At 63.4% G+C, this 16,670-nt stretch overlaps 1 protein-coding gene across 6 annotated transcripts in view; it reads left to right on the plus strand.

Annotated features, from left to right (window-relative positions):
* The window catches only part of LOC106824298 (SCO-spondin), a 54,953-nt gene that overhangs the window by 14,760 nt on the left and 23,523 nt on the right, over positions 1 to 16,670 (plus strand). For 5 of the 6 annotated variants that reach the window (XR_011505178.1, XR_011505177.1, XR_011505179.1 and 2 more), the window contains exons 28-58: positions 69 to 302; positions 498 to 719; positions 1,187 to 1,423; positions 1,959 to 2,087; positions 2,188 to 2,279; positions 2,365 to 2,596; positions 2,715 to 2,867; positions 2,987 to 3,127; positions 3,213 to 3,395; positions 3,505 to 3,655; positions 4,283 to 4,436; positions 4,542 to 4,596; positions 5,493 to 5,597; positions 5,903 to 6,121; positions 6,221 to 6,330; positions 6,991 to 7,147; positions 7,227 to 7,380; positions 7,864 to 7,936; positions 8,708 to 8,765; positions 10,009 to 10,188; positions 10,497 to 10,640; positions 11,473 to 11,643; positions 11,728 to 11,892; positions 12,597 to 12,776; positions 12,914 to 13,036; positions 13,179 to 13,308; positions 13,413 to 13,538; positions 13,750 to 13,841; positions 14,702 to 14,875; positions 15,197 to 15,361; positions 15,688 to 15,940. Coding sequence is in view for 2 of the 6 variants with exons in the window: in XM_070515568.1 (XP_070371669.1) it covers positions 69 to 302; positions 498 to 719; positions 1,187 to 1,423; positions 1,959 to 2,087; positions 2,188 to 2,279; positions 2,365 to 2,596; positions 2,715 to 2,867; positions 2,987 to 3,127; positions 3,213 to 3,395; positions 3,505 to 3,655; positions 4,283 to 4,436; positions 4,542 to 4,596; positions 5,493 to 5,597; positions 5,903 to 6,121; positions 6,221 to 6,330; positions 6,991 to 7,147; positions 7,227 to 7,380; positions 7,864 to 7,936; positions 8,708 to 8,765; positions 10,009 to 10,188; positions 10,497 to 10,640; positions 11,473 to 11,643; positions 11,728 to 11,892; positions 12,597 to 12,776; positions 12,914 to 13,036; positions 13,179 to 13,308; positions 13,413 to 13,538; positions 13,750 to 13,841; positions 14,702 to 14,875; positions 15,197 to 15,361; positions 15,688 to 15,940 (4,762 nt within the window). In the remaining 4 variants the exon portion in view is untranslated. The remainder of the gene's footprint in view (positions 1 to 68; positions 303 to 497; positions 720 to 1,186; positions 1,424 to 1,958; positions 2,088 to 2,187; positions 2,280 to 2,364; positions 2,597 to 2,714; positions 2,868 to 2,986; positions 3,128 to 3,212; positions 3,396 to 3,504; positions 3,656 to 4,282; positions 4,437 to 4,541; positions 4,597 to 5,492; positions 5,598 to 5,902; positions 6,122 to 6,220; positions 6,331 to 6,990; positions 7,148 to 7,226; positions 7,381 to 7,863; positions 7,937 to 8,707; positions 8,766 to 10,008; positions 10,189 to 10,496; positions 10,641 to 11,472; positions 11,644 to 11,727; positions 11,893 to 12,596; positions 12,777 to 12,913; positions 13,037 to 13,178; positions 13,309 to 13,412; positions 13,539 to 13,749; positions 13,842 to 14,701; positions 14,876 to 15,196; positions 15,362 to 15,687; positions 15,941 to 16,670) is intronic. The other variant, XM_070515578.1, reaches the window with a different exon arrangement.

Raw genomic sequence — 16,670 nt, forward strand, 5'->3', positions numbered from 1 at the left:
TCTGGGGTCGGGGGCTTCTCTGGGACCATTTATCGGCATCCTGAGCCTGTCTGCTCTCCCCACGCCAGGCTGTGCCACTCCAGGCTGTGGGGAGGGCCAGATGTCTTGCAGCTCCGGGCTCTGCCTGCCCTTGGTGCAGCTCTGTGATGGGCAAGATGACTGTGGAGACGGGACGGACGAGCAGGGCTGCCCATGCCCCCAGGACTCACTGGCCTGTGCTGATGGGCGCTGCCTGCCCCCGGCTCTGCTCTGTGATGGGCACCCGGACTGTCCAGATGCTGCTGATGAGGAGTCCTGTCTGGGTGGGTGATCCCTGCCCCAGACCCTAGTCCACCAGGCACCCCCTCCTGCAGGGCCTATCTGCCTGGCTGCCCTCCTTCACCAATCCATGTTCCCACTGGGAAGGTGGCACCTGTGTGTGTGTGAGTGGGGGCATCCCAAACAATGAGAATAAGGGGCCGTGCCCTGGGACCAGCTCCTCCTTTCTCTGGCTGTAGGGCAGGTGAACTGCACCCTTGGAGAGGTGTCCTGTGTTGATGGCACCTGCGTGGGGGCCATCCAGCTGTGTGATGGAATCTGGGACTGCCCAGATGGAGCCGATGAGGGTCCTGGGCACTGCCCCCTCCCCTCACTGCCCACTCCCCCAGCTGGCACCTTCCCTGGCCACCCTGCTGGCTCCCAGGAGACTGAACCAACTGCCCTGGCCAGCACCAGTGCTGGTGAGTCTCCTGGAGGAAAGGGGGTGAGCAGTCTGGAGGCCTGGGGGAGAGGGGTGGGGAGGGCATCTCGGAGGGAGGGATGTGGGGCCCGTGCTGGGGGTGGGAAGGAGCAGGGCACAGACCCAGCCTCCTGAAGACACCAGAATGAAGGAAGGGAAGGGTGTTTGAGGGGGACTGAGAGTCCACACCTCGCTTCCTGATGTTCAAGGTCTCCTCTGAGCTGAGGGGGGTCTAATGGAAATTCCTGGAGGAGGAGAGAGCTTTTGGAAAACTAGTAGGGCAGCAAAATGCGGGAGCGGTTGGACTTGGGGAGGGGCCGAAGGGGAGAGGGTGTGCTCAGGTAGTGGGCAGGAAGGGCCGGCAGCGGGGCGCGGGGCCTGCGGCGGCAGGACGGCCAGGGCCAGGTTGCAGGCCGGGGCGGGGAAGCTCTGCCAGCTCCGCCGGGTCTAGCGCGGTGTCCGCCGCAGCTCCACCCTGCGGCCCCTTCGAGTTTCCGTGCGGCAGCGGCGAGTGCGCCCCGCGCGGCTGGCGCTGCGACGGCGAGGAGGACTGTGCCGACGGCAGCGACGAGCGCGGCTGCGGCTGGCCCTGCGCGCCGCACAACTTGCCCTGCGCCAGCGGCCCGCGCTGCGTGGCCCCCGCGCAGCTGTGCGACGGCGTGCCGCAGTGCCCCGACGGCTCGGACGAGGGCCCCGACGCCTGCGGTGAGCGCAGCCCGCCGCGCCCCGCCCCCCCCCCCCCATGGACCTGCCACCCCGCGGCTCGGGGCGGCGCGCCTGCCAGAGAGTGACAGTCTGGGGGTGTCAGAGTCTGAGCGAGTTTTGCGCTCCTTAGAGCTTTTTCATGAAATTCTCTTCGAACGCTGTTGCCCTCCTGCCCAGACCCAGAGCAGAGAAGAAAGGGGCTTTTGTCTTTGCCCACATTTCAGCAAGAAGGGATAAGAGGGTGGGCAGTCAGTGGCTCTGCGGGCATGGGGACCCGGCCTGTTGGGAGGGCTAGCCCCCCTCCACCTCCTCCCACGAGACCTGGGGGTTCCCTTTGTGCCCCTGCAAGTCAGCCCTTCCTGTCCTGGCCAGCCTCCTACCCCCACGCCGCCCCCCTACCCCGCCTGCCTCCCACTTCTGGACCCCTCCCAAGTGTGTCTGAGCCCAGTGCGGTCTCTGGCTGCCCTCCTCTGCAGGGAGAGGGTGGGAGGGGCAGGAGGGCAGGAGCACAGCAGGACATTTCTGGTGTCTGCAGGCTCCACCCAGCTGCCCCCATGCGGTAGCCTCTTCCCCTGTGGTTTGGCTCCCCAACTGTGCCTGAACCCAGAGCGGCTCTGCGATGGGATCCCCGACTGTCCCCAGGGCGAGGACGAGCTGGGCTGTGGTATGGACCCCTGATTCCCCTGCTGGAGGCCAGGCTGGTGGGCGCCCAGGAGGTGGTGTCACTCCCCAGCCAACTGTGCTTTCTCTCCTTTTCTCCCTAGGGGGGCTACTAGCTCCAGGAGGCCCCAACAGGACTGGGGTTTCCTGCCCAGAATACTCCTGCCCCGAAGGCCTCTGCATCGGTTTCCAGCTGGTGAGGGCGGGGAGTGGGTGGTGCAGGAGGCAGAGCAGTTGTGCCGCCCAAAGCGAAAGGAGCCCTGACCCTGTTCCCTCCGCAGGTGTGCGACGGGCACCCTAACTGTGACCTGGCAGCGGGGGCAGGGCCCTCCCATGATGAACAGGGTTGTGGAGCCTGGGGCCCCTGGGGCCCGTGGGGCACCTGCAGCCAGACGTGTGGGCCGGGGGTACAGGGCCGGAGCCGCCGCTGCTCCCCACCCAGTCTCCCGGTGCTGCAGCACTGCCCAGGCCCCGAGCACCAGACCCAGGCCTGCTTCACAGCCGCCTGCCCAGGTGAGGGGCTGGAGCCCAGGGCGGGCCAGTGGTGCCTGCAGAGAGCAGGGGAGAGGACGGCGGGGGCGCCAGCCCAGCCTCACAGTCCCTCCGCCTGCCCGGCCTCTCCTCCTCACAGTGGATGGTGAGTGGACCTCCTGGTCTCCCTGGTCCTCCTGCTCGGAGCCCTGCGGGGGTACCATGAGCCGGCAGCGGCGGTGCCACCCACCCCAGAACGGGGGCCGGACCTGTGCCATGCTGCCTGGAGGCCCCCACAGCACCTACCAGACGAGTGAGTGGAAGGGAGCAGGGCACAGCAGAGAGAATGTGGGGGCGGTGCCGGTGGGCGGCTTGTTCCTGTAGGGGATCCCCCCTCCCAACCTCCGATCTCCAGCTCCTGCTTTCTTTCAGGGCCCTGCCCTCAGGACGACTGTCCCAATGCCACCTGCTCCGGAGAGCTGGTGTTCCGGCCCTGTGCCCCCTGCCCTCTGACCTGCGATGACATCTCTGGTCAGGCTGTGTGCCCCCCTGACCGGCCCTGCAGCAGCCCAGGTAAGGGGGCCCTGGGCGCGGGGCGTGGCGGACGTGTCTATGGGGCTGCCTCTCTGTAGGGAGCCCTCACTCTGGCCTTCCCTAGGCTGCTGGTGCCCCGAGGGACAGGTGCTGGACGCTGAGGGGCGTTGTGTGTGGCCCCGGAAGTGCCCCTGCCTGGTGGACGGCACGCGCTACTGGCCTGGGCAGCAAGTCAAGGCTGACTGCCAGCTCTGCATCTGCCAGGACGGGCGGCCCCGGCGCTGCCGGCCTGACCCCGACTGTGCCGGTGAGGCCCCGCCCTTGGCCCTGCCCAGAGGGTCCCTGGTCCCCTCGCAGACCACCCAGCCGGGCACTCACCCACCCGTCCCTGGCCCTGACTCTTGGCCCCCCTTCAGTGAACTGTGGCTGGTCATCCTGGTCCCCCTGGGCTGAGTGCCTGGGCCCCTGTGGGAGCCAGAGCGTTCAGTGGTCCTTCCGGAGCCCCAACAACCCCCGCCTCTCCGGCCGAGGTCGCCAGTGCTGGGGCATCCACCGCAAGGCCCGCAGGTACTTGTACCCACCCCGGAGACCTGCAGGGACCTTGACCCCTGACCTCCAGCTTCCAGTTACGAAGCTGCCTGTGTGCCCTTTCTCACTCGAGGTGCTTCTGCATGCACCATGATCCCCAAAGGAAGACCCCCATTCTATACCCCCATCATTCTAAACCTCAGGGCTCCCAGCATCTTTGGGGGCCCCTGGCCTTCTCCTGCATCAGTTTTATGCCCTCTAGTCCTAGAGGGGGATGTAGGAAGCCCACAAATGCACCTTGATAAGCCCAGGGGCAGGTACGGGTCCCTTGGTTTCCTCCCCTTGCTCTGGAGGTACCTGGGGTGAGGCTTGTAGGGGGTGTAGCCGTATCTGCCTGTCCAGCCCTCTCTGGGACAGGCTCCACTGGCCAGGGGTCCTGGCACACATTGCTTCCCTGCCCCTCTCTCGGGCCAGTTGTGGTTTCTTGGGTGCAGGGGTGGGGTTCGGCTGACAGGGTGGACCAAGCTTCCCAGCTGGCCCAGGACTTTCCCAGGTTTATCACTGAAAGTCCCAAGTCCTAGGAAACCCTTACCCCAGGCTCACCAGGACGAGTTGGTCACCCAGGTAAGCCTGCTCACCCGGCGCGGGGTGGCCCTCCCTTGACAGGTGCCAGACGGGGCCCTGCGAGGGCTGTGCGCATCAGGGCCAGGTCCGCCGCGTGGGGGAGCGCTGGCGCGCAGGTCCCTGCACGGTCTGCCAGTGTCTGCACAACGGCACGGCGCGCTGCTCCCCCTACTGCCCGCTGGGCAGCTGCCCCCAGGTGAGGGTGTCTGGGGGATGAGAGGGGTTGTGTGTAGAGCTGGTGGAGTGGGTCAGGGAGGCAGGTGGCCAGCTCAGCATGTTCAGCTGGACTCTGTGCCCGCAGGACTGGGTCCTAGTGGAAGGATTGGGAGAGTCCTGTTGCCACTGCGCCCCACCTGGTGAGTGGTCTGGGGCATGGCAGAGGACCCCCAAAGGGAGGAGGATGGCAAGGACTTAGAGGGGGCCAGAGGTGGCAACACAAGTCAGGGCATGCTGGATATCCCAGCCTCAAACTGGTGGGAGCTTGGTCCTGGATGCTGGGGAAGGTAGGGGCCCTGTGGTGGGAGGGCTTGTCTCTGTCCTCTTAAGTTTGGGCTTCAATCTCTGTGTGCCTCCTGTGCCCTTTTTGGGACTTTCTGCCTCCCCCATGAGGCCATCCTCGAGGGTGCTTTCTTTGGTTCTGCTGAGCCAGATCTGATTCCTTCCGTGTTCCCCGAAGAGTAGCCGAGACAAAGTTCGACTTTTTCAAGAGAATCTTTACTTGAAAACTGAGTTACAAATGAAAAAGGAAAATACAAAGGCTCAAAAATTGTTGCGTTTATGGGTCCAGATTCCTTATCCTACAAGTGTACCCACAGGATGCTGAGGTTAGGAGAGAGCCAACATATACAGTTGTACAGGTTGTTGACTGCACAACTTAGTGAGTGGAGGTTAGACTCTAGCCCACAGGGCTGCTTTCATCCAGAGACACCCTTTTCTAGTGCCCACATGCCCTATTAGCGACAGCAGCCCTGGATTAGGACCTGCAGCTGCTCAGTCCGGGCCTTAAAGGGGCTTCGGACTGGCAGTTTTATTCTGTTCTTGAAATATTCTGTGGAAGTGAAAACCCCCAACTCACACCAAGGGAAGAAGGATGGGCTTTTCCCAGGAGGACGGGGGCTGTTCCCAGAGCTCCTGGAAAGTCATGGGAGAGAAAGAGCACCAAGAAGTGGGTAGAGGCCTGGGTGCTGGGCCAGGGGCTGGGGTGAGCCCCTCTTGAGGTCTCCCCCTACTGACCCTGAGTTTCCCCACACAGGAGAGAACCAGACGGTCTACCCCATGACCACTCCCACCCCCACTCCAGCTCCTAGTCCCCAAAAGGGACCCCCTCTGATCACCTATGTTCTGCCTCCGCCTGGAGGTAAGGGCCATGTGCTGTTGTAGTGCAGAGGGGCACAGTGCCCAGCCTGGGAGGGGAAGCCAGATCGCTGGATAGACCCCTGGCCTGCCACGGGGCGGATGGTTATCCTGGGGCTCTGGCAGTCATCCCAGCTAAAGTGGCCTCTCCCACTCTGCCCTCCCTGGACCTCCCCTCCCCTGCCAAGGTCAACAGTGTGGGCTCCTCGGATTCCCCGGCTCCCCCTGTGGCTTCCTGACTGTGCCCCTGGCGGGCTCCTGTCCCCCTCTGCCTCCCCCCACTCCAGCCCCTTTCTCTTCTGCACCCAGACCCCTGCTATTCTCCCCTGGGCCTGGCCCGACTCCCCGAGGGGAGCCTGCGTGCACTGCCCTGGCAGCTGGAGCACCCAACCTGGGCTGCCCGCCTCGGGGCTCCCACCGACGGGCCCGGCCATCAGGGCTGGAGCCCCCGAGAGGATGCTCACTCTCAGCAGCGCACCCAGCCACTCTACCTGCAGCTGGACCTGCTGCGGCCCCGGAACCTCACTGGTCAGTGGGGTGTGCAGGGGCTGGGGTGGGGGGGCTGATGGTGGGCTGGGGGCGGCGCTTGATCCTTTACCTCTGACCCCTGCCCCTCCTTGCCCCCAGGCATCATAGTGCAGGGGGCAGGGTCCTCGGACTTGCTCCAGTTCAGCAGTGATGGTCTACACTGGTACAACTACCGTGACATCCTGCCTGGTGTCCCACCCCCACCCAAGGTACTGCCTGCCCCCTGGGCCAGTGACCCACCCTGCCCCTTTGTGGCAAAGACTGTTCTGTGACCCCAAGGACCTTCCAGTCTCCCCGAGGGACATTCCCTGTGTAGAGGCTTTTTGAACACCTGTCAGTAGCAGGGACGGTGTTCTGTGGAGCAGAGGGCTTGGGGACCATTATCAAAGGGGCGTTGGAGACTATCAAGGTGGGGCAGGTGTGTGAAGCTCTGCAGTGGCCTGCAGAGGGAGGGGAGGAGGGTGACATCCAGTTCATCGAGAGCTTTGGGGGCCATATCGAGAGCAGCCTGGTCACAGCCCTGCCCTAGTGGGGTTTGCATCCTCCCCGGGGAGACAAGCCTCGGGAAGCAGGAGGACTCAGTCCACACCACATGTTCACTCTTAAATACTGACGGAGTACCTGCCATGTGCGGCTGCTGGCCAGGCCCTGGGGACACAGCCGTGGCCCCTGCCCTCAGGGCACCAGGACCAGAACCCCCGCAGCCTGGACGGGTCCAGATGGCAAATGCCAAGAGAGCGTGAGCTCTGGGAGGGGCAGGGTCCTGCTACTTGGATAGGCAGGGTAGGGGGGCACTCAGCAGGGTCACGGTGACAACCTGAGCAAAAGGCAGGCTGGGCCTCAGTGGGCAGGCCCCCCTGTGCCCACAGCTTTTCCCTGGGAACTGGGAGGACGTAGGCCCCACAGTGCGGACATTCAGCCGGATGGTGCAGGCACAGCACGTCCGGGTCTGGCCCCATGACGCCCACCACAGTGACACCCACCGCAGCGTCTCCCTGCGGGTGGAGCTGCTGGGCTGTGAGCCAGGTACAGGCTGGGCCAGGGAGGTGGGGCGGGAGTGTGAAGGAGGGCGGAGCAGGCTCCCTCAGCCATCCCCCCCCACCAGTGTCCCCGCTGGAGGCGTCCCCATGCCCAGGGGGTGGGCACCGCTGCGCCAGTGGTGAGTGTGCCCCGAGGGGGGCCCCGTGCGATGGTGTGGAAGACTGCATGGACGGCTCCGATGAGGAGGGCTGCGTACCCCTCCCGGCAGGCACCGGCAGGTATGGGTGCCCTGCTGCCTAGCGTGGCCTTGGAGGGGTCAGCCGTGGGGGAGGCGCCCTGCATGGCCTCCACCCCCGAGGTGCCCGCGGGCCCCGTGAGCTGAGTCGCTGCGGCCGGGCACCTTCAGAGGCCCCTTCCCGCCATGGGGTTCTAGGATCTTGTGCCATTTTCCTGGAGCCTGGAAGTTAGTGGTTCTCAGGGTGCGGCCCCGGGACCAGCAGCACCAGCAGCACCTGGAACGTGTTAGCAATGCAGATTCTCAGGCCTCGCCCAGAGCCACAGGGGCAGTCGCTTGGGGGTGGGGCGGGGGCTGTCACCAGTCTGTGTTTCAGCAGAATCCAGGGGAATTTTAGGGAGAACCACTGTGGGGAGCACCCTTCCTGAGCGCCCCAGGCCCACCCAGAGACCCTAGACCCTCTGCCTGGGTGAGGGCTCTGAAGCCGGGAGAGCCCCTGGAGACCCCGGGTAATTTGTCTTCTCAGCATCCCGTCCACAGCCAGGACCCCACCCCTCTCCTCCACCCAGCCCGGACAGCTGCCCCCCCAGCACAGAGAGGTGAGTGGGAGCTGTGGGCCCAGCGGGCGGTGCAGGGCATGGGGAGCCCTGGCCCCACAGCCTCTGGACCCTGCTCCTGTGCCTGTTGTCCTCCTGCCTCTCTTCACCTGTCTGGTGGCATCACCTCCTTGTGTGTCCCTAGTGCCCCCTTCTCGGTCGGCCCTCAGCCTGTGAGCCTTCTGGGGGCCGGCGCTGGGCTGGGAGCTGAGGGCCAGAGGGACGGCTGGGGGTACAGAGAAGCACAGGGCCTCACCCGGCCTGGAGGAGCTGGGGAGGCAGGAGAGGCCTGCGCCCCTGGTAGGGAGGTTATGCCCACAGGGAGGCACCGGGCATCAGGAGCTCAGAGCCGAAGAACCCTGAGCCCAGGGTCCCTGGAGGCTTGGGGGGGGTTGGTGCTGTAATGTGGAGACGAGGGGCGGGCACTCTCACCCAGGAACAGCCTGGTCAGGAACCCAGACGGGAGAGTGACCACAGTGCTCAGACTCACATGTGGGTCTGTGGGGAGATGGGGTTTTAGGGGCAAGGGCTGCAGTGGCTCCCTCCGTGAGGCAGTGAGACCAGCCCTGAGCTCCCTGGGGGCAGGACCTGAGCATGGGGTGCCCAGCCCTGGGGTGTCACAGAGGAGTCAGACTCCACTCCCAGCTCTGCCCTGTGCTGCGGGGGCAGGGTGCCTCCCGATGGGAATGAGAGGTGGACACCTGGACGCCTGGATGCCAGCTGAGCTCCCTCAGGGCCCCAGCTGCGTGGACAACTGGGTCCCTCCCTCCGCAGGGTCTGGCAGAGACTGAAAGCTGGCATCCTGGGCAGAGGTCACCTGTGCCCCCCACAGGTATGTGCACAGACTCAAGGCCCCCTCCCCAGCCCCACAGCCCTCCTATCCTTTACGTCTCAGAGTTCAGTCTCCTGACCCCTGCCGTCTGCCGACTGAGCAAAGCTGGCTTGGGGCAGGAGACATGGTCACCATGGACATCTTGACCGGATCCTGCCCTGCCCACCCTCCCGGATTCCAGGGCGCGAGGCCCCAAGGTTGGCACCCAGGCTGAGCCTATGCCCCACAGCGTGGCTGCCTCCCCCAGACGCCTGGCCCGGGGCTGGGGGATGCTGCCTGGCACTGCCCCCATTCACACAGCCAGGCACCCCTTTCTGAAGTGTTTGCTGGCAGCAAGTGTCTCTAAGTGGGCGTGGGGAGGAGGAGGTCTCCAAGTTTGCACGTCCTGCCTCATCCTTCACCTGCACACTAGCCCGAGGAGAGCTGTCTTCAGAGAGGAGTGGCCAGCACAGAAGGGAAGGCGTGGCTGTCAGGGCAGCCGGTGTGTCCTGGCTCTCACCTTCTCCCTCAGCAGGTGTTGGGCTCACCTCACTGCCTGCCTGGGCCTCAGTTTCCCCATCTGTGATACTCGGAGTTCTTATGGATGACCTGTATGGTCCCTTCCCATGAGTTCTGAGGAAAGTCATTCAGCAGCCTGGCTGCCTGGGTGTCTGTGTCTTTTGTGAAAAGCAGATAATGCAACTTGTACCTTCACTCAGGTCTGTAATATGCACCCACATGATGAATTCTAATCTCACTTTTAAGTCTGGTTCTAGAAAAAAGGTTGTCTTTTAACATGAGTCTCTTGTCAGAAAATGAGGCTTTCAAACCTCTTTTCACCATATCTGCTAGGAAGCTCACAACCGTTTTCTCTGGAAAGTGGTAGCAATGGGCGTACCCTGAGTCTCTGGAGTGTTTGCTTCTGCTGCTAAGCATTCTCTGTTCTTTTTCTCCCTAAATGTCTTGTTTTATGGTGAGTTTGACTCGGCAGCTGCCATGTGTGTCTTCTTGGGAGCACAGTGCAAATCTTGGCTCAAAACCAAGCTTTTCTTCTGCTTTTGGTGAAAACCCCTGTGCTCCTTGAAACCACTGAGTCCCACTTCCTAGTTGATCTGAAGCCCCTCGGAAGGGGGCTGTAGTCTGTGGTGTCTGTCCTCACCTTGTACCAGCCGGAAGCCTGGGACACCCTCTCCAGGGCCCCGTCAGCTTCGTCTTGGGGAGGGGGAGCTGGCGGGCCTCACCCCTCTCTCTCCTGCATCCACAGGGAAGGGGCCAGCTCGTCACCTCCCAACCTCTGAGGCTCCCCGCCTGAGTCCTGGGAAATCGGTGCAGACCGTGGTGACCACCGCCCCCACACACCAGCCTGAGGCCGAGGCCCTGCAGCCAGGAATGGCAGCTGTGACAGTGCTCCCCTCCGACGCGATGACTCCCACGGCCCCCGCTGGTAAGATTGCACGGCCTCTTGCCTGCATAGCCTGTGTGTCCCAACAACTCCCCTGGGCGGGGACAGAGGCCCTGGGAGGTTGGCAGCTTTGCCCGAGGTCACACAGCTCCAGGTGAGGGTTTTCGTAGGACCAGGCCTAGGACCCAAGGCTCCTGACACAGTTCACTTTTCTGTTATCCCAAGAGAGGCAGGAAGTGGCAACACACCACACGTCAGGAGGAGGAGGCTGGGGGCTGCTGGGAGGTGACCAAGGAGGGGAGGACAGGGTGGCCACGTGTCTGGTCAGCTGGCTGCGGTGGTGCCCACAGGCCAGAGTGTTGCCCTGGGCCCCTTCCCACCAGTGCAGTGCAGCCCGGGCCAGGTGCCCTGCGAGGTGGTGGGCTGCGTGGACCAGGAGCAGCTGTGTGACGAGAGGGAGGACTGTCTGGATGGCTCTGATGAGAGGCACTGCGGTGAGCATCGGGCGTCACAGGGCTCCCTGGAGGGTCTGGTGGCATGTGCATGGTGACCGAAAGAGGGCTTTAGGCTTGGAGAAGTCCCTGTCTCCTATTTCTAGCTCCTATGGGAAGGACCTAGGAGAGGCTTGGGGTGGCAGGGACTGGAAGGAAACTGAGTGGGTAAAAACAACCAGGCATGTGTATGTCTTTGGGGACAGGGAAGAGGGGAATGGGATAGGTCTTGGTCCCAGCTTGTTTTATAAAAACTGTCTGACCTTTGAGGAGTCTTATCTAACTATCCATTAATCCATCCACCCATCTACCCACCCATCCATCCATCCGTCCATCCATCCACCCATCCCCCCGTCTGTCCATCTGTCCATCTATCCATCTATCTATCCATCCATCCATCCATTCTTCATTCATCCACCCACCCACCCATCCGTCCATCCATCCATCCATCCATCCATCAAAAGTAGATCACCATGCTCAAAGCCTAGTCTTCCAATCAGGAGAGGAGAGATCAGCTGTTAACTAATCACAGGAAAGGGCACCCCAGGGAGCACCATTCAGGAAGAGGGTATCTGAGGGACTGAACCGTTCTTCTAGACACTCTGGCCTCTCTCTGGATACTCCAAGAGCCGTTCACAAGCAGAGAGAGTATGAGAGATCCTGTGTAGACCAAAGACCCCATGATCTCAGCCACATATAGGAGAGGGAAGCCTACACTGGGCGTGGGAGGCATCCGGAGGATGTTCTGCTCTTGGCCTGAGGTTGAAGGGGCTTGATTTATCATCCAGCCAGGATCATTTATGTGGCTTCCTTTCTGCTTCCCCTCCATGGACAGCGAGCACTGTGCCCTTCACGGTGCCCACAACAGCCCTGCCCGGGCTGCTAGCCTCACGAGCCCTCTGCTCCCCGAGCCAGCTGAGCTGCGGCAGTGGGGAGTGTCTGCCCGCCGAGCGGCGCTGTGACAGGCACCGTGACTGCCAGGACGGCTCAGATGAGGATGGCTGTGGTATGTGCCAGGCCAAAGGGCACTGCTGAGGGCCCTGCTCCTGCATGAGCCCCCTCTGAACCCAGCCCACCTGTCCCCCTGCAGTGGACTGTGGGCTGGCACCCTGGTCTGGCTGGAGCAGCTGCAGCCGTAGCTGTGGCTTGGGCCTCGCCTTCCAGCGCCGGGAGCTGCTGTGGCCTCCCCTGCCTGGGGGCAGCTGCCCGCCTGACCGGCTCCGCAGCCAGCCCTGCTTCATGCAGGCCTGCCCAGGTAACTGGTACCCCAGCCCCCCGGGCTTCCTCAGGCCCCCCGGGTGGGACACCTGAGGTGGGTTCCCATCTAAGACCCACACCAGGGAAATGCCTCTGCTCTCCTTTGGGACCCCACTGTCCAGGCTCCTCTCCGGGACTCTAGGAGGACAGCCCACTTCCGATGTCACAGCCTCGCACCTCCAAAGTCCTTGTCAGGAAGCCTCCTCCCCGGCCCGGCCCTTTCCCTGCCTGCCCGGCCCTGACCTGGTCCCTAACCTTCTCAAGCGTGGGCACTGGAGCAGTGGCCGCCCCCACCTTAGAGCGAGGGTATTAATGGGCTGTGCCACTTGTCCTGGGTTCTGAGCAGAAGGCCTTGTAGCCCTTTTGTTCGGTGGATCCGGAGGAGTTACCCCCACCCTGCAGGGGTCTCTTCAGTCCCCACATCTGGCCTCCTAACCGGCTCTCTATCCACTGCCACTAGCAGGCGCCCTGCTCCAGGGTTCCCACTGTCCCAGCCCTCTTGCAGTGGCTAGAGCCTTTATCCCGGGAGGCGTCTAGAGACCTCTCCTAGGGGAGGTTTCTTGGGACAGGAGAGGAACCTGGAGTCCCCTGGGTGCTGGGGGCCGTCCTGGCTCCTCTCTGCTCTGCTGCCCTGCTCTCTCTGGTGTGGTCCACGTCTCCCTGGGCTCACGTGGCTCGTGTCCATTCTTGCTCCCCCTGCAGTGGCTGGGGCGTGGGCTGTGTGGGAGGCCTGGGGGCCCTGCAGTGTCTCCTGTGGAGGTGGCCATCGGAGTCGCCGGAGGAGCTGTGTGGACCCTCCTCCCAAGAATGGTGGCGCCCCCTGCCCCGGGGCCTCCCAGGAGAGAGCACCCTGCGGCTTGCAGCCCTGCACAGGGGGCACAGGTAAGGCAAGCGGGGCTTGGGTAGGGGCATCCAGGGGTGGTAGGGCTGGGGTAGGGGCATCCCGTGGTGGTGCGGCCGTTGGAGCGGGTTTCTGGGCCTCCTGGTACCCACCCCATCTTGTACCCATCTCCGCCCAGACTGCGGGCTGGGCCGTGTGCATGTTAGTGCTGAGCTTTGCCAGAAGGGGCTGGTGCCCCCATGCCCTCCTTCCTGCCTGGATCCCGAGGCCAACAGAAGCTGCAGTGGACACTGTCTGCAGGGTGAGGGCAGACCTGGCGAGCAGGGGTGATGTGCAGAGAGCCCTCCAGGGGAGTGTGGGGTGCCTACCAGCCCTTAGTCTCCAGCCTCCCCTCCCTGCTGCCCCCCGCACTGGGGCTGAGTGCCCTTCTCCCCACACCTCAGGGTGCCGCTGCCCTCCTGGGCTGCTCCTCCATGACTCCCACTGCCTGCCCCTCTCCCAGTGCCCCTGCCTTGTGGGTGAAGAGCTGAAGCAGCCGGGGATGCCCTTCCTCCTGGACAACTGCAGCCAGTGGTGAGGGCGTCAGCTCCCGTGCACAGGGCCTGAATTAGGGGGCAGTCCCCTCCCCACCCCACCCTTCCCAGTCCTGACCTCCTTGGCCTCTCCCTCCCCTACAGCACGTGTGAGAAGGGGGCTCTGCTGTGTGAACCAGGGGGCTGCCCTGTGCCCTGCGGCTGGTCAGCCTGGTCCTCCTGGGGTCCCTGTGACCGCTCCTGTGGCTCTGGAGTGAGGGCCAGGTTCAGGTGTGCAGGACAGAGCCAGTGAGGGGAGAAAGGAAAATGGGAGAAGGAAGGGAAGGAGTGTGGTGGAGGGGCAGAGCCAGCTGAGCTGACCGGGTGGTGGTGGGAGTCAAAGGGCATCGGCAGAGGGTGGTGGTTGAGGTCAGAAGGACGAAGAAGGCAGAAGGGAGGGGCAGGGAGAGGAGAGCGGGCGCCAGGCTGCCTCTCTCCCCAGGTCTCCCTCCAACCCTCCGGCTGCTTCTGGCGGTGCCCCGTGTGAAGGCAACAGGCAGGAGGTTCAGGTCTGCCACACCAAGTGTGGGACAGGTATGGTCAGGAGCCCGCCACCCCTCCCAGGGCCAGCCTCGCTCCCTGCACACCGCCATCGCTGCCATAGGAACACGGCAGGCTCTGCCTGCCAGTCACTCTGCACCGGTAGTCAGTGAAGCCTCCCAGCCCAGAGGCAGCCCTGGAGCAGGCCTGATGCCCGGGGCTTTGATGAGGAGCAGCCGGAGGCCTGGGCCCAGGTGGTGTTCTCCTCACACAGGGACAGCCCAGGAGCAGGGGGTTCTGGGAGCGGGGGGCGTCTGCGAGCAGGGCAAGGGGGAGGCTGAAGCCACTGGCTGTGCACGTAGGGCAACAGCTGCTGGAGGCCAGATGAAAGTGCCTCGACTGTTCCTTTCTTTCCGCAGCCGAGGATGAGGCGGAGGGGAGAGCAGGAGAGTTGGGGGTGCAGGTGTGGGTCCAGGGGTCTGGGCCAGGCTCTTGCAGCAGGACAGGGAGGGAGAGGCCGGTTGAGAGTGGCTGCTGGTGCACTGACAGGTGTCTGAGGGGTCTCTGGGGTTTCCAGCATTGAAGCTGAATGAAGGACAGTTGTTTAGAAGGCTCTGGAAGAGCTGATCTGGGGAAAGTGAGGATGGGTGGTGGACCTGTCCAGTTGCAGGCAGGCCCACAGGTGGAGGTGTGGACAAGTTGGAGCCAGGTTCTATGGGAAGCTCTGCTCCAAAATTGAGACCTGGGCCCGACAGTGGGGGTCCCAGAGGGGCAGAGGCAGCGCCCCAGCCCAGAGCAGCACTCCCCGTCCTCATGGCCTTCTCTGGCCCCCATAGCCTCTCAGACCTGCCCGGGGTCCCCCAGGCCTCCTCAGCCCCGCCAGGACCCTACAGTAAGCTGCCCTTCCTCTGCAGAGACACTGGGCTGGACGCCCTGGGCACCCTGGTCCTCGTGCTCCCGGAGCTGCCTCGCCCCTGGAGGGGGCCCAGGCCGGCGCAGTCGTACCCGGCTCTGCTCCAGCCCTAGGGACACATCCTGCCCTGGAGAGGCCACCGAGGAGGAGCCCTGCAGCCCCACTATGTGCCCAGGCATGCCCCCGTCTGTCCCTGGGGTGGCCTGGGCACTGGGCTGGGTGAGGGGCACAGGAGAAGAATGACCCCTTAGGAAGGTTCTCAACATGGAGACGGGGAGGGGGCCAAACCTAGCTGTTGTCCGAAGCTTCTCCCCTGCCCCCTGCCATCCTCCCCAGGAAGCCCACCCCATGGCTAGCAGGGCGGACCTAGCCTGAAGGAGTGTTTGGGACAGCCCAGGAGGTGTAGGTGATGGTGGGGGCTGAAGCTACAGTTAAGACCCTGCATGCCACACCTCCTTGCTGTGTCCGTGAGAGTGGACTCGGCTCTTCCTGACAGTGCCAAGTGTCTGGGGTCTGTGGTCCCCCTGGTCCACCTGCTCAGCCCCCTGTGATGGAGGCATCCAGACACGTGGGCGCAGCTGCTCTGCCTCCGCTCCTGGGGACTCCGAGTGCCAGGGACCCCACAGCCAGACCAAGGACTGCAACACACAGCCCTGCACAGGTGCCACCCCCACCCCCATTCTCCAGCCCCGACGTCCAGTCAGCCCCTGGGATTTTGACCCCTCCCTGCCCCCGCACATCACTGACCTCTGGCTCCAGGATAGGCCATTCCTTGAGCTAAGGGAGACTGCCAAATATCCTGTGTCTCCTCCAGCTCCCACCCACTGGGGACCAGGCACTGGCTGTGGCCCAAGGGAGGGGGCTTCCTCCGACTTCTCAGTCTTGCTGACTGGCTGCCATCCCGACACCTGCATGCAGGCTCCCCTCAGTCCCTCCATCTCCCTACCCTTCCCTCTCGCCTCTGCGACATTCTGTCTTCCCATCCAGCCCAGTGCCCAGGGGACATGGTGTTCCGCTCGATGGAGCAGTGCCACCAGGAGGGGGGCCCGTGCCCTCGGCTGTGCCTGGCGCAGGGCCCTGGGGTGGAGTGCACAGGCTTCTGCGCCCCCGGCTGCGCCTGCCCCCCTGGCCTCTTCCTGCACAATGCCAGCTGCCTGCCCCCCAGTCGGTGCCCCTGCCAGCTGCACGGGCAGCTCTATGCGCCTGGAGAAGTGGCTCAGCTGGACTCCTGCAACAATTGGTGGGTCCCCAGTGCCGGGGTGAGGGGAGGGGTTGGAGGAGAGGGGCTTGGTGGCTACAGAGGTGGGCAGGTGTGGACTCACGTGCACCGAGGGGCTCAGCATGGTGCTGGGCATGGGTGGCGGGAATGCTAAGGGAATGAGATACCCGCCTCTATGGCTGGGTGTTGGTTAGGAACTGTCATGCCCATTTGACTTATGGGAAGCCTGAGGCTGAGAGAGGCAAGGGATGGAACCAGCACCTGGAGGGAGGCAGCTAACCTCTCCTCCAGTTACCTCTGTTTCTCTCTCCTGAATATAATCCCCTGCCTGGAGCCACTGGATTTCTGCTCAGAAACCTTGAAGCCTCCAACACTCGCGCGGACACAGGCCCTGCCAGCAGGGGGCGCACTAATTCCTTTCCCTCTTTGTCATTTTCTTTCATTTGATATTTTTCCATCTTTTTTTTTTCCTATCCCCGGCCCCTCCCCCAATTCCCTCCTTCATTCTTCCTCTCCCCCCGCCTCCTTCCATTTTGCTTTTTCTCTCATGGACTCTTTTTCTGGAACTTCCATGTATTTGACAAGTGGGCTTTAAAACATTCGTTGGAGAAGAGTAAGAGGGAAGAAAGCACAGGGTCCTCCTCCCCAAGAGACACGAGCTGGGGGTCTGCTCTTCCTAAGTTGCTCCTATCTGGCCTGGAGAGCCGCTCACAGTCATTTCCTCACAGTGTTTAATATACACACACAAGTG

This window comes from Equus asinus, chromosome 1 (assembly GCF_041296235.1).
Source record: "Equus asinus isolate D_3611 breed Donkey chromosome 1, EquAss-T2T_v2, whole genome shotgun sequence".
Taxonomy (NCBI): Eukaryota; Metazoa; Chordata; class Mammalia; order Perissodactyla; family Equidae; genus Equus; species Equus asinus.